We start from the raw sequence: 12,935 nt of genomic DNA, 5'->3' as shown, positions 1-12,935 counted from the left end.
AAACCATTAAAACATAGAAAAACACTAATTAAAAAGTAATGAAACATTGGTATCTCTCTCTCTCTCTCTGTGTGTGTGTGTGTGTGTGTGTAAATCTATTAAAACCACACAAATAATTACAATAAAATCAGCATGGCACCAGTAAGCTGTCCCCAACCTGGTGCCCTTGGTGTGTTTTGCGCTACAACTCCCATCATCCCTGACCCTGGGCCATGCATGCTGAATGGAGTTCTAGTCCAAAAATACATGGAAGGCTGGATCAGTGATTCATAAGAAGGAATCTATGGCAGTTACAGAGTTTGCCATTATGTTCATTTTCCAAATCACATTTGGTTTTCTGTGTATCTTCTTTGGCTTCCAAAGATGTGCTTCCCAAGAATGTCGGATTCTGATTTCTCCTTTATAGGAGGAAATTCTGTGAACAGGTTTTAAAAGAATACCTCTAGATCACAGACTTGGAGAAGCAATAATTTTTCCTTCCTTCTTTCCTTTTTGGAACACTATCACTCCTTTCCAGGAAGAACAGCTCAGTTTTTTCTGTTTTAAAGAGAGTAGCAACGTGGACCCTGCCTTTTCAGGCTATATATAACAGATTTACTATATTCATCTCCTCCAGTTTTTATACCATGATGTAAGCTGACCTCATAATTGTGTCATCCTCTATATTTACAGCCCAGTAACACCTTTCTGGCAGTTCACAAGGGCCACTGAATTTATGGAGGCAATAACAAGTCAGGTGTTTTACGGATTGCCTGTGCATCTCAGAAATAAAATAAATAAATAAATTCAGGACTATAAAGTGAGGTGGTTGGAACACAGTGTTTGTATCTTTACTATGCTTCCCCTCACCATGGTTTTTTTTTTTTTGAGATAACTAAAAAAAAAAAAAAAAGGAAATCTCCAACACAGTTAAGCTGTGAAATTCTGTTTGTAAATTCTGTTTTTTAAAATGTGTTCCGATGTATTTCAATTATTGTTTTTAAGCTTGTTTGTTTTTATTTCATATTTTATAACATTGTTTTTAAATGTTGTAAGGCGCCTTGAGAAAATGGCAGTATTTTAAGATATCAAATAAATAAATAAATCATTTCACTGGGAACTAGTTTGAATTGAGGTCAATGGAGCCTACTCCCTAGTAAGTCCACCCAGGACTGCAGCCACAATGGAGTGTTTTGGAATATATCCGATTAATTCCACAGGCTACGGCTTCAATCCATGTGCTCCAAATTTCACTGGGCTGCAGTATGTGCTTCAAAGTGCTAAAATGAATAAAATTTCACCTGGACTCAGTTAATAAAAGGACTGGGAGAGATAGGTTTAGACCCCCCCCCCTTTTAAAACAATAACACTGCACACTAGTAACTTTGGGAAGGTCACTGTCTAAGCCTCGATTCTTTATCTTCAGAATGAAAAACAACAACAACCTGCTATCTGTCCAATGAAAACAGAGGGTGGAAATCTAAGACAACCGAAAGGCCTCAGTATTTATAGAAGCATAGAATTGTAGTGTTGGAAACATCTCGTTTCATATAGCGACTAATCAGTTGCCTTGAAGCAGCCCACGAAAAGTCAAGAGTGGAAGGAGTACATAATACTTGCTCGCCAAAGGATGAACCAATGTTGAGAGCTCCCTTCCTTTTCCTTACAAGAACAATTCTATCAGAGATGCCTGTGGGAGAGGATGGAGCTAGTTTCCCATTGTCAACCTGTCTGCCAGAAACTGTGAACCCAATTTAGGCCACATTGCAGAGAGGAGCCATCTTGTTATGCATTTGATTTATGTCCCGCTGCATCCCATGGCTCAGTTTGGCCGACAGCCATTTTTCTAAATGTTAATAGTTCTGTCTCTATAGGCTCACATATGGAATCAAATGGGTTTGATGATGAAAGTGCTCAAATAAATGGGTAGATGAATGGTAGGGGTCGAGGGGCGAGACAACTGAGTGGTACTAGTGGGTGCAAACCTGCTCCCCCCTCCATGCAGTTGTATGTCTCGTGGAATTCACGCTCAAAGAGACATTATGCCACAATATTTGAGATTATAAAAAGGAACTGATTTCAAAAGTGTTTGATAAGGGATAGAATCAATTCCAGGCCTTATCAGTGAGATAAATGTTAGTTTTAGAGGGTATCTTGTGAGTAAATGTTGGGAAATTAATGATTTTGCCTAAAAGAGAAAAAGCAATGTATATTGGAAAGCTGCCAGAAAGAGAGGGGTTAGTGAAATTGGCCTCCACTGGGGGTGCAGGCGCAAAAATCTGCATGATGCATATGCTGCTGCCGTGATGAGATCAAACATGGGAGAAACTTCCCATCCTTCTCACACCAAGTGTGAATTTATTTCGCTCTTCCAACCTTGCCCTTACTCCAGACACTTGGGTTGTGTGAAATGTACTGATCTGTAATGTAGCTACTGAGGTAAAGTCAATTTTTTTCTGGGGGCGCCAGCGCTGATACAGCTCCTTGCCAAGGGAGCAAGGGATCCTAGGCACACCTCTGGCCAGAAGCCAAATAAACAAAACTTATTTTAGAATATGATTAACACTGAAGAAACCCCCAAATCAAGAGGTAGAAAACGACTTCCATTCAAAGCTAGATAGGAGCCAGCCCCAATGTAGCACAAGCTGAAAATAGGAACAGGTATTTTCAGTTGCAGCCTTATGGTGTGCACCAGGCATAGGCAAACTCGGCCCTCCAGATGTTTTGGGACTACAACTCCCATCATCCCTCACCGCTGGTCCTGTTAGCTAGGGATGATGGGAGTTGTAGTCCCAAAACATCTGGAGGGCCGAGTTTGCTTATGCCTGGTGTACACTCTGCCCCACAGAGCCTATAACATTAATCACATACAAACAAAAAATTCAGCAAAAATATTACATAACGACAAAATACAGCTATCTACAACTCCAGACAGACTTGTGGCGTTTTCACCAATGAGCCTTAAATTGGTTTAATTTCTCAAATCTACATTTGAAATACTAATACAGTGGTACCTCGGGTTAAGTACTTAATTCGTTCTGGAGGTCTGTTCTTAACCTGAAACTGTTCTTAACCTGAAGCACCACTTTAGCTAATGGGGCCTCCTGCTGCTGCCGCGCCACCACTACACGATTTCTGTTCTCATCCGGAAGCAAAGTTCTTAACCTGGGGTAATATTTCTGGGTTAGTGGAGTCTGTAACCTGAACCGTATGTAACCCGAGGTACCACTGTATCTACATAGTCAAGAATGAACGTTCTATGTGCCTCACATTAACGATGTGAACATGTGCATGCAACAGTGTGAGAGAGGCTTCAAGGTGCACTGAGTGTCATATGTGAAAACATTCCGGGTTGGACATGGTCCTGCCTCCATCTGGGAGCCTGGCTCTTGCTTCACGTGTTCTGCAGCTCTCAGCTCTCAAGCTAAACTCTTACCTTTCTCAGTCTGGCCTGTTTTACCCTCTGCAATGTATTTCTGCTGTTGTAGGCATTTTATATGGCAATTTGTCACTTTGTCCCTTTGGGCATCCCTGCGCTCACTGTGGAAAGGCGACCATATGGTTACCATCAGCTGTCGATTGGCAGGGGACCAATATGGGCTGAAGTACCCCTTCTTGTGTGTCCTGAAGTACGTTGGGTGTGCTGAAACACGCACATCCCACTCCCCCGATGGAGCTGCACAGATATGCCTTTGGAGACAGTTAGCTTTAACCTCAAAACAAAAACCAGAAGTGGATGAATCTGCCTATTTCTCATCCATGGCACCTTTGCATGGTTTAACCTATTATTCTGCTCTGTTCCCTTTCCCCATGAATCTGTACTTTTAAAAACTTCTCCAAATACCTATTTCAAGGCCTGTTTTCTCTCAATACACACATTTAAATGCTTATTTTGATAGGTTTGAAATACCAAGAACTGTGTCTTATGATTCTGATAAGTGCAAGATCTATTGGATAGCTGAGTTCTATCCATCTATCCATTTATTTATTTCATAAAATGTATGCAGTTTGATTGAAAGAAAATAAACCCTCAAAGCACTTTGCAAAAAATATAAGAAAATATTTTTTTTTTAACAGCCAGACAAAAATTAAAATACTAAAACAGACCTCAACTTTTGAAGCACAACTTTTGACGTGCACTGTACTAAAGAGTACAGTGAAGGCACCTGCTTGAACTCAATAGGCAGGGAGTTCGGAAGTTTTGGTGCTGTCACACTGACTAAACCATCGAGTTCTTACAAACGCAGGAGTATTATGTAGCCCCTGTAGTAGTGCTAATTCCACCAACTGAAGTGGCTGAGCAAGAGCTGTGGATCAGGACATTCGATATACAGTATGCTTTTGAATCCCTAAATGGAACTAAACTAAACCTCAATCTGCAGAATTAAGCCCACTGCATTTTGTTCTGACTTGAATGGATATATACTATTCTTCTTTCCTCTTCTGATATGTTTGTGAATTGTCAGCATGACTCCTCCAATGGTATTTTTCTCTCGGCCAGAGGTTTTCAAACTGTGTTTGAAGGAATCCTGGGGTTTCTTGGAAGCTTATTAGGTTTCTGTAATGAGAATATCGGTAATTGAGGGCAACCCCTAAAAGCTAGCTTCTCCTCCAATACAGCTTTTCAGCTGCAATATGTGGCTGTAGAAGAGGCTTGGGTGTGCACTCTCAGTTCACACAGAAACCTAATGAGCCTGGACCAGAGGTCCATGTGAATGTCTGTGCCCCTTGAATATTCTACAGTATGCTCCGCAAGCGGTTGCTGTGGCAGAGATTGATGCAGAAATAAGAGAGACAGGTGAACTTCCCTTGGCTCCCATCGGCTTAGAAGTGAGTTATACTATTTCCCTTGGAATTGGAAAATGACTTCACTCCTTACTGAACCAATCCAGGCAGCTCTTCAATGTGGTGCCTAGCAAAGCGACAGAGACATTTCTCTGTGGCTTAAAAGCAGGCTGTTTCAAAGCGATACTGGGAGTGGGACACAAAATCCCAGCCTTGCCTTTTACCTTGGGTCGTGTGTCCCCACCGGGGATTGCTCCTCCCCTCCATTTTCCCCAGGGTCAGCTCTTTGTAAGAGTCTCCCAGCAAAGCCACGAGGACATTTCTTAATGGCTTTTCTAGATGGCCCTTTTAATAAGAGTCTTTAATAAGAGTCTTATGCAGAGATGCTGCCTGAAACTTAAGGGAAACCCCCCGGTGAGAGACACAAGCTAAAAAGGTTCCCTGTGGAGGTGGGCTTTCTCTCCTAGTCCTCCCCCCCCCCCCTTTCCTGGTGCCAGTTCTTTCGCTGAGAAGTCACCTACAATTTAGGGGGCCTGCTCACACTTCTGCTTGTCCCATGCCAAGAAAGCACAGGTCCAAAAGGTTTTCCGCCTGTCCCATCCTTTCTAGGCACATATCCGAGTGGTTTTTGCTTGTCCCACCACTTTCTCCAGGAAAACCCACTGTATGCAGCTGAATCTGCAGAGAAACCGATAGTTCCGATTCAGCTGCGGACTGCGGATTTCCCCAGGGAAAAGCAGAGGAACAAGCGCGAGTGTGGGGATAGGAATTCTAGGACTTCTTGTGTTTGCCACTCCAAGCAGTACTGAACCCCTCAAAGCTGTTTCGGACCCCAAGTCCAGTGAAGTTATTCAAGAAAGGGACCCTTGAAAGTAGGAAGTTTGAAAACAACTGCCCTATGCCAAAATTGCCAGTCCCCTCTAGCGTTTCATTACATGACCAGCACCAAAGACAATTCTTTCAGGGCTTTCCAATACGGATCTTTTCCAATGTCAACATTAACGTTGCATTGCGGCTTCTAGGAATAAGGACCCTACCCCAAACACTGTCGAACCCCACATCTGCACCCCTCCTCGCATGTCATCCTCTCACATTCAGACATGCACACGTAAATGTTAGCAGCTACCAAGTTTCATGTGTGCGTGGAGAAGGCGGAGAGGGTGGGCATCTCTTTCTCAGGCACAAAAGCTGAAAACAAGATTTAAGAGTCTACCAAAGAAAAGTCATATTGATCGGTTCTTTAGAACATTCCGAACACATCCTTGTTGCCTGGGCTATAAACAGCAGCTTACCGTGGGTTGGAATGGGAAAGAGGGTTCATTTCTTTCTGATAGTGACACCCTTGATTGACAGGCTGTGGAAGACAAGAAGCAGGAGTGAGAAATGTATTTTGCCAATGTTCTTTCAGTCTCAAAGCTATTATTAACCATTTCACGCAATCAATATATATGCAGTGCTTACAGAGTTAGAAAAGTAAATAGATGAGGCCCTACTTCCTAATGGCAGGGGTCACCAAAGGGAGGGGAGGAATGAGGAGGGAAGGGTAACAATGGGAGAGTCCATGTAGAATGACCATGCCTTAATATAGGTGCTCTCCCCAAGTCAGGAAAATAATACAACATTTTGCATTTATGAAAGGAAAGTAACGTCATGCTGGTCTGAAGGATGGGAGAAAAGTCTGAGTATATTCATGATTTGCTAATATTCATCCGTAGCAATCATTTGCATTTTCTCACTCACTCGCACTTTCTGTATTTTCTGTATTTTCATCAGTTGGCCACATGCACCAAAACACTAGGTATAATCGATTTCAATTTTAACATTTAAATTCTCATTTTAAATATTCATAATTTCAGAAAAATGCTCAGAGCCTGATTTAGAAACAAGGCAATTTTTTCTATTTTAAGAAGATTTAAAAATCACTTTAAAGAAATTATTACACCTGACAGCTAAGCAGAGTAATACGTAGTTCTCAAAGCTATTATGTTCATTTTGGACTGACAGTTTGGAGCAGCTGCTAAACAATTTATACTTCAACATTTTTTCCCTGACAGCCTAGTTATTACATTCCATTTCTTGGTAAACTATCACTGGCTAGAAAGTATAGTTTTTATTATATCACTTTTGTAAGTTGCCTGAGAGCATCTGTTCATGCATTTGCCTTGCATCCTGGTATCTTCATAGGCCAAGAGACAATTCTACTCCCAACCCCCAAATATGACTACAAACAGAAGGGCAACAGAGAATCAAGCTGCATAACAGATGAAAATGCTAAACCTAGTATAGGACTAAGGTCAAAGAACATGGGAAAAGTAATTGAATACATAAAGCTGAGTATTTATTATTCAGGAATGTACAAAGAATATGAACTGAAACTTGCAGCAAAGATAAATGAGAGACAAAAAACAGCCTTCTGGTGGTGCTGTTGCCATAGATTAGGCCAAGGGACAAAGAGGTTATGTAAAATTAGCCAATATTCAGAACAGAAAGCCTTGTTTTCTGGTGAGAAGCTGCCTATAATCTATATGGAAAAAATTAGCAAAGATTTGATGAGCCAGTAACAGTGGGGAAAATATGATTAATTGGAAAAGACAAGATTTTATTGTTTCACACAAGAGAAGAATGCACAAAATACAATTTTCTCCAGGATCATCAATGCAAGGAAAACTTTACAAATAAGTCCCCTTATTGATAAGTTCCCTTCATTGTTAAACACACGTATTAGAGCAGTTGCACACTGCAGAATACAAAATGACATTGGGGCACAGCTGTTTTGCTTCACTTGTATAAAACATAATTCTTATGCGGGGTTTACTTTTCATCAGTCCTAGAGCTGTGAGTGGTAAAAGAGAACAAAAAATGAGTCAAAATCTGCCTTGCCTAACAGCAAAAATTCAAGATCGCAGACAGAATGGAAAAAAACTCACAAGCCCTATTCATGCATTATTTGCATGCAATGATGATTAATTTGCATGTGATGACTTCTAGACCTGCCGCCAACATCACATCTGCCCTTTAGAACAACTGTGCACATTTGGACTGTGTAGGTGTCCCAACTGTACGGTGGTCTACAAGTGAGCAGGAGCTCATGTATCAGGTTTTCCTTATACACAACCACACACAATGTGTTGTTGCTGCTGCTGCAGGAAACAGATTCAAAGTCAGGGGTGGGGATAAAAGCTCTACCCCATTCTGGAGAAAACATGCCACTGTCCTCACAAGAGTAACGAGTGAATAGTTCCATGGTGTTTTCATCCAAAATGGGCATGTACCTTATATCTTAACTTGGGGTGAGATGCGAGTGAGATGCCTTTTGTTTGATGCAGAAGATAATTCTTAATTCATTCCAGAGAGGGCAGTCTGGAAGGTCACATATTACAAACCTCAGAATCTACAGCCTTCATAGTTGCAGGACACAAGCAGAAAGTGACAGTAATCCGAAATATATATTATGCTGTCAGGTCTCGCGATTTCATTTCCAGTCTCATTGATTTTGAACATCAGGAATTAGCAGCAATAGGCCCTCTGTCCTCTCACATGACTGAACAATGAGTTTGTGGGTGGGGTTGAGAGACGTCCTATTGGGATATCTCAGCCAGTAAAGCACGAGACTCTTCATCCCAGGGTCATGGGTTCAGGCCTCAGGTTGGGAAAAAGATTCCTGCCTTGGAGGGGGTTGGACTAGATGATCCTCATTGTCCCTTCCAACTCGACAATTCTATTATTCTGTGCATAATTTTCTGAACACTGAGGCACAGAGTTGTCATTTTGGGTTCCAGACTTTGCCAAACATCTGCCCCAATCCAGTTAATGAGATTTGCACAAGGAAGATTTGCACTTGATGGATCTGGAATTGTAGGTGCAAACTGGATGCATGTACAATTGTGGATATAGTCTGGATGTGTTACCTTGCTACCTGCCTTACATTGCTATAGAAGTCACCAAAATACATGCGGTTGGGAGAACTCTTGAGTCAGCAGATCTACAGAAGGGCAAAAATTGGTATCAATGGTCATTTATACTTGCCCACTTTGGAAAGAATAAGGGAATCAAGAAGGCTTTGGAAAAGAATAATAGAGTCAACTTTTCATATGGAAAGGTTTTTTACTAGGCAAAAAGCTGAAGCATGTTGGAAGGACAGCTTAAGGAAACTTGCCTTTCAGCTGTACTTTCCTCAGTGGCTTTTTGGACAAGCAACGAATTTCAATTGCCAGCGTTGTCAACTTGACATCGCATAAAACTTTATACTCTCCGCTAAACTGAACCAAAACAGTTTCAAAAGTCAAGTTCATAGATTGCAATGTGTAAAGATAGGCAACATCAGAATCCATTGAATTATTACTTGGGTTCTGAATGGTTCATTTGTTTGAAAAGTGTCTTAACAGAATTTTGGTCTCAAGTTAAAAACGCAGAAAGGGGGAAAATCCATAAAGAGGTCTGGTTCTCTGTGGAGAGAGGCACCCACAAAACATTCATCACTAGCTGTAGCTACATCTAATTATACTTTTAAATGAGTAATTCATTATATCTTAATACTTAAAAAAACCAAGAGAGACACATTAGTCCAAAGTGTACAGAAGTTGATCAAAGTGCTCACTTTGAACCCAAACATGAGTTTGCTAAGTACCAGGACACATTTTATTCTGAGTATTTTTGTTCGAAAATTATGTAAAACTAAAATGGGCATCCCCTTCATTGATCACTGCCTTGCCGTGGCGAAGGGGCTTGAATAACTCAGAGAAGCTATGAGCTATGCCGTGCAGGGCCACCCAAGATGGACAGGTCATAGTGGAGAGTTTTGACCAAACGTGATCCACCTGGAGCAGAAACCAGCAAACCACTCCAGTATCCCTGCCAAGAAAACTCCATGGACAAAGACAACAGATCGTGAAGCTGAGGCTCCAATACTTTGGCCACCTAATGAGAAGAGAAGACTCCCTGGAAAAGACCCTGATGTTGGGAAAGATGGAGGGCACAAGGAGAAGGGGATGACAGAGGACGAGATGGTTGGACAGTGTTCTCGAAGCCACGAACATGAGTTTGACCAAACTGCGGGAGGCAGTGGAAGACAGGAGTGCCTGGCGTGCTCTGGTCCATGGGGTCACGAAGAGTCAGACATGACTAAACAACTAAACAACAACAAAATGGGCACGTATAATCCGAGTTTGCCTATGCCTGGACTAGGCTGTTTTATCCATCCAACACAGACCTAAGTTTCTGTTGTTGCTGTGAGACTAAACCTATATGCAGCATGTTCAGGATCACATCATGGAACTAAGAAAGCTGGCGGAGAAGGATGTGATGTCTGGTGAATGGCATGGGTGGCGCTTAAGGGCAAAGCAGTAAATGGCTATTTTGTAACAAAACTGCTTCCTTCCTTCCAAAGGAAGTAGAGCATCTTATTACAATAGACTGTGATTGTTCAAGCTTCATACAGAACAAATAATACAAAAAAATTGCTGAGGTACTGGAGCGGACATATTCTTAATTGCCTCTGGAGAGCTGAGTAGATTCTGCATTCTGGCTATAACTTCCATAAAGGAAAGGGATGATAACTACAATGGGCAGCAGAGCATTTTTGAAATACCATGGATTTTTGGATATAAAAAATGAGTACCATTCTTCCCTCTGTAATATAGTATTTTTAAAGTATGTATTATACTGAACATTAGGACATTTTCAAGTCAACATAAATGTTGTAATTGTCCCCTCCCCCAAGGAAAAGACGAATATTCAAACCTTATCTTTCTAGCCTGAAAAAATTATTTCAGCTTAAAAGGTAGCTTATGGTTCTCCGCCCACTTTGCAAAAATAAAGGATTTATACTCCGATCGCTTGCTTTTGAAGAATGATATAGAGTAATACGGAAATCCTTTTGGAGCAAAAACAAAGCTCAGCGATAACAGCACATGCATTGTATGCAGAATATCTCAGGTTCAATACTTTAAACCTCCAGTTAAGAGGATCAAGCTAGCAGGTGTTGGGAAAGACCTTTTGCCTCACGCTCTTAAGAACCTCCACCAGTCATGGTAAGCTATATTTGGGCTTGATGGTCTAATAGTTCAACCTGTTCTTTAGACACACTTAGGAGTAAGACCCATTGAACACAGAGGGATGCTGAGTAAACATGCTCAGGAATAGACAGCATGTATCGCAATATACATTCATATTCAGAAAGACAGGTCCCACATCATTCTAGCAGTAGCTTTGAGCTGTTTCAGAAGCATCTATCTTGAGTGACGACAGCCGATGGAATAGAGTTGTCCAGAAACAAAAGCTCTGGGTGGCAACTGCAGGAAGACAGATTTTGGCCAAACTTTAGGAGAAAACAGCCTAATGGTTAGAGTTGTTTGGCAGTGTGACTGACTGCTGTAGGAGTTGATGGGTTTTGTTGTTGTTGTTGGAGGCATTTAAACAGAACCATCTGCCACAGATGCTGTAGCTGCACCCTGCCCATTATTACTCCATGGAAGCTCTTGAGTGTGTTTGAAACTCTCCTAAGAACCTTACTGCCACTGTTGGAAAGTTTTATCAGTAATGCATGGCTGCAGAGTTCACTCATGAGTTATGAGCAACTATGCTGACATCGCTTAAAGGTAGAACCCTAAAAGAACACAAAGGTATAGGAAAAATATGTTTGTATATATCCAGGATCTATAGCACTTAGGATCCTTCTCAAGCCAACACAACCCTTCAAATGCGCCCAGAAGAACTAGGGGCTCCACTAGGAGAACATATAGAAGGCATGCTCAAGCTTACCGCTGGGAGACATGAGTTCCAGGTGGTTGTGTCATCACTGCTTGCACTGATGCTGATATTACAGTTGTCTATCTGAGATGCACTCAACCCATGTGAAGGTCCGTTATCTTCTAGCTCTTCATTCTGTTGCCTTTTCATACTAGCCAACATCTGCAGTTCAGAAGCACTCATGTTGCTCGGCTGGTAGTTCCTCCAGTCATACTCCTATGAATTGTATTGAAATGAAACGTGAGGGTGGTACTGGAAGGAATCACTATGCAGGGGTGTAGGAAGGTGTGTGTGTGACAAATTATCAAGAAACAATTACTGCCCTACTAGGGCAGTTCATAAAAAACTCTTCTTTTGGAAAACGCCTGCTCCAAAGGTCTTATCTTACTACACTAGGGATTATATAGCTATATATAAAATTTCACGCATATCAGTTAATATCTTGACCCTCCTCCACGAAAATAGCTGTTTACTTGGCCGTTTTCCTATGTCGTGAAGGCTGAAATTTCAATTCACTGGAACATTTACTGTTCCCAACCCTAACGTTGCGGGAAGCCATCTAATTAGATTTTAATTTGATTTTGACATGTTTTTAGGAGGTAATTTAATTATTGTTTGATTTTATACCAATGTTATGTATCTGATGTTAGCCACCCTGAGCCCGACTTTGGCCGGGGAGGGTGGGATATAAATAAAAGTTTATTATTATTATTTCTTTGTAAGAAAATATGAAATAACGTAAAACCATTTCTGCAGGCAAAAAAATAAAAATAAATCAATGTGTGTGGGGGGTGACAAGAAATTTTCCGCACCAGGTACCACCTGACCTTCCTACGCCTCTGTCACTATGGAGAAGACATGGACACTTTCCTACAGCAGTTGAAAAGATCCAATATTTCTTGCAAGGGAAGCAGGGAAAAGCATTCATTAATATACACACCAGCTTCTGCTATGGATAATAACTGCATCGACAACTTAACAGAAAGGACATTGAATAAAAACACAGCTATGTGGGACAGCTTGTATTCTAGTAGTTTTGAGACTTGCATGGTGTATAAAGCTGCCAGGAATGTTTGATTAATACTGTATAAATGAGTATAAGAGATGAGAAAACTAATTGAACTAGGATAGATTGCAAACACTGCAAGGTTCGTTAATTACTATAATCCAATGAATTAAAATAAACCAGATCATCAGTTGGAAGGTGGATTCACCTAAGTTTATTTATTTATTCTCATATTTATTTCTATGGGGGGGGGGGAGAATTGAGAGGACTATGGCTTCAAGACAGAACATGCTTTGATGTTGCAAGACTCCAAGTTTGGGCTAAAACTCTACACTTGTTTACCTGAAATAACCACCAAACTCAATAGGACTTATTTCTAAGTAAATTCTGAAGGATTGCACTATTAACTCCTGGCATG

The 12,935-nt window shown here is 41.2% G+C and overlaps 1 protein-coding gene across 6 annotated transcripts in view; it reads right to left on the bottom strand.

Annotated features, from left to right (window-relative positions):
• CFAP20DC (CFAP20 domain containing) overlaps nucleotides 1–12,935 on the bottom strand; it is a 143,031-nt gene that overhangs the window by 35,994 nt on the left and 94,102 nt on the right. For all 6 annotated transcript variants that reach the window (XM_077925102.1, XM_077925101.1, XM_028719577.2 and 3 more), the window contains 2 exons: nucleotides 11,524–11,727; nucleotides 6,057–6,118 (listed from right to left, as the gene is read on the bottom strand). In XM_077925102.1, the coding sequence (XP_077781228.1) occupies nucleotides 6,057–6,118; nucleotides 11,524–11,727 (266 nt within the window). The remainder of the gene's footprint in view (nucleotides 1–6,056; nucleotides 6,119–11,523; nucleotides 11,728–12,935) is intronic.

Source organism: Podarcis muralis, chromosome 2 (genome assembly GCF_964188315.1).
Source record: "Podarcis muralis chromosome 2, rPodMur119.hap1.1, whole genome shotgun sequence".
Taxonomy (NCBI): domain Eukaryota; kingdom Metazoa; phylum Chordata; class Lepidosauria; order Squamata; family Lacertidae; genus Podarcis; species Podarcis muralis.
This window is presented reverse-complemented; position numbering and strand designations above follow the sequence as displayed.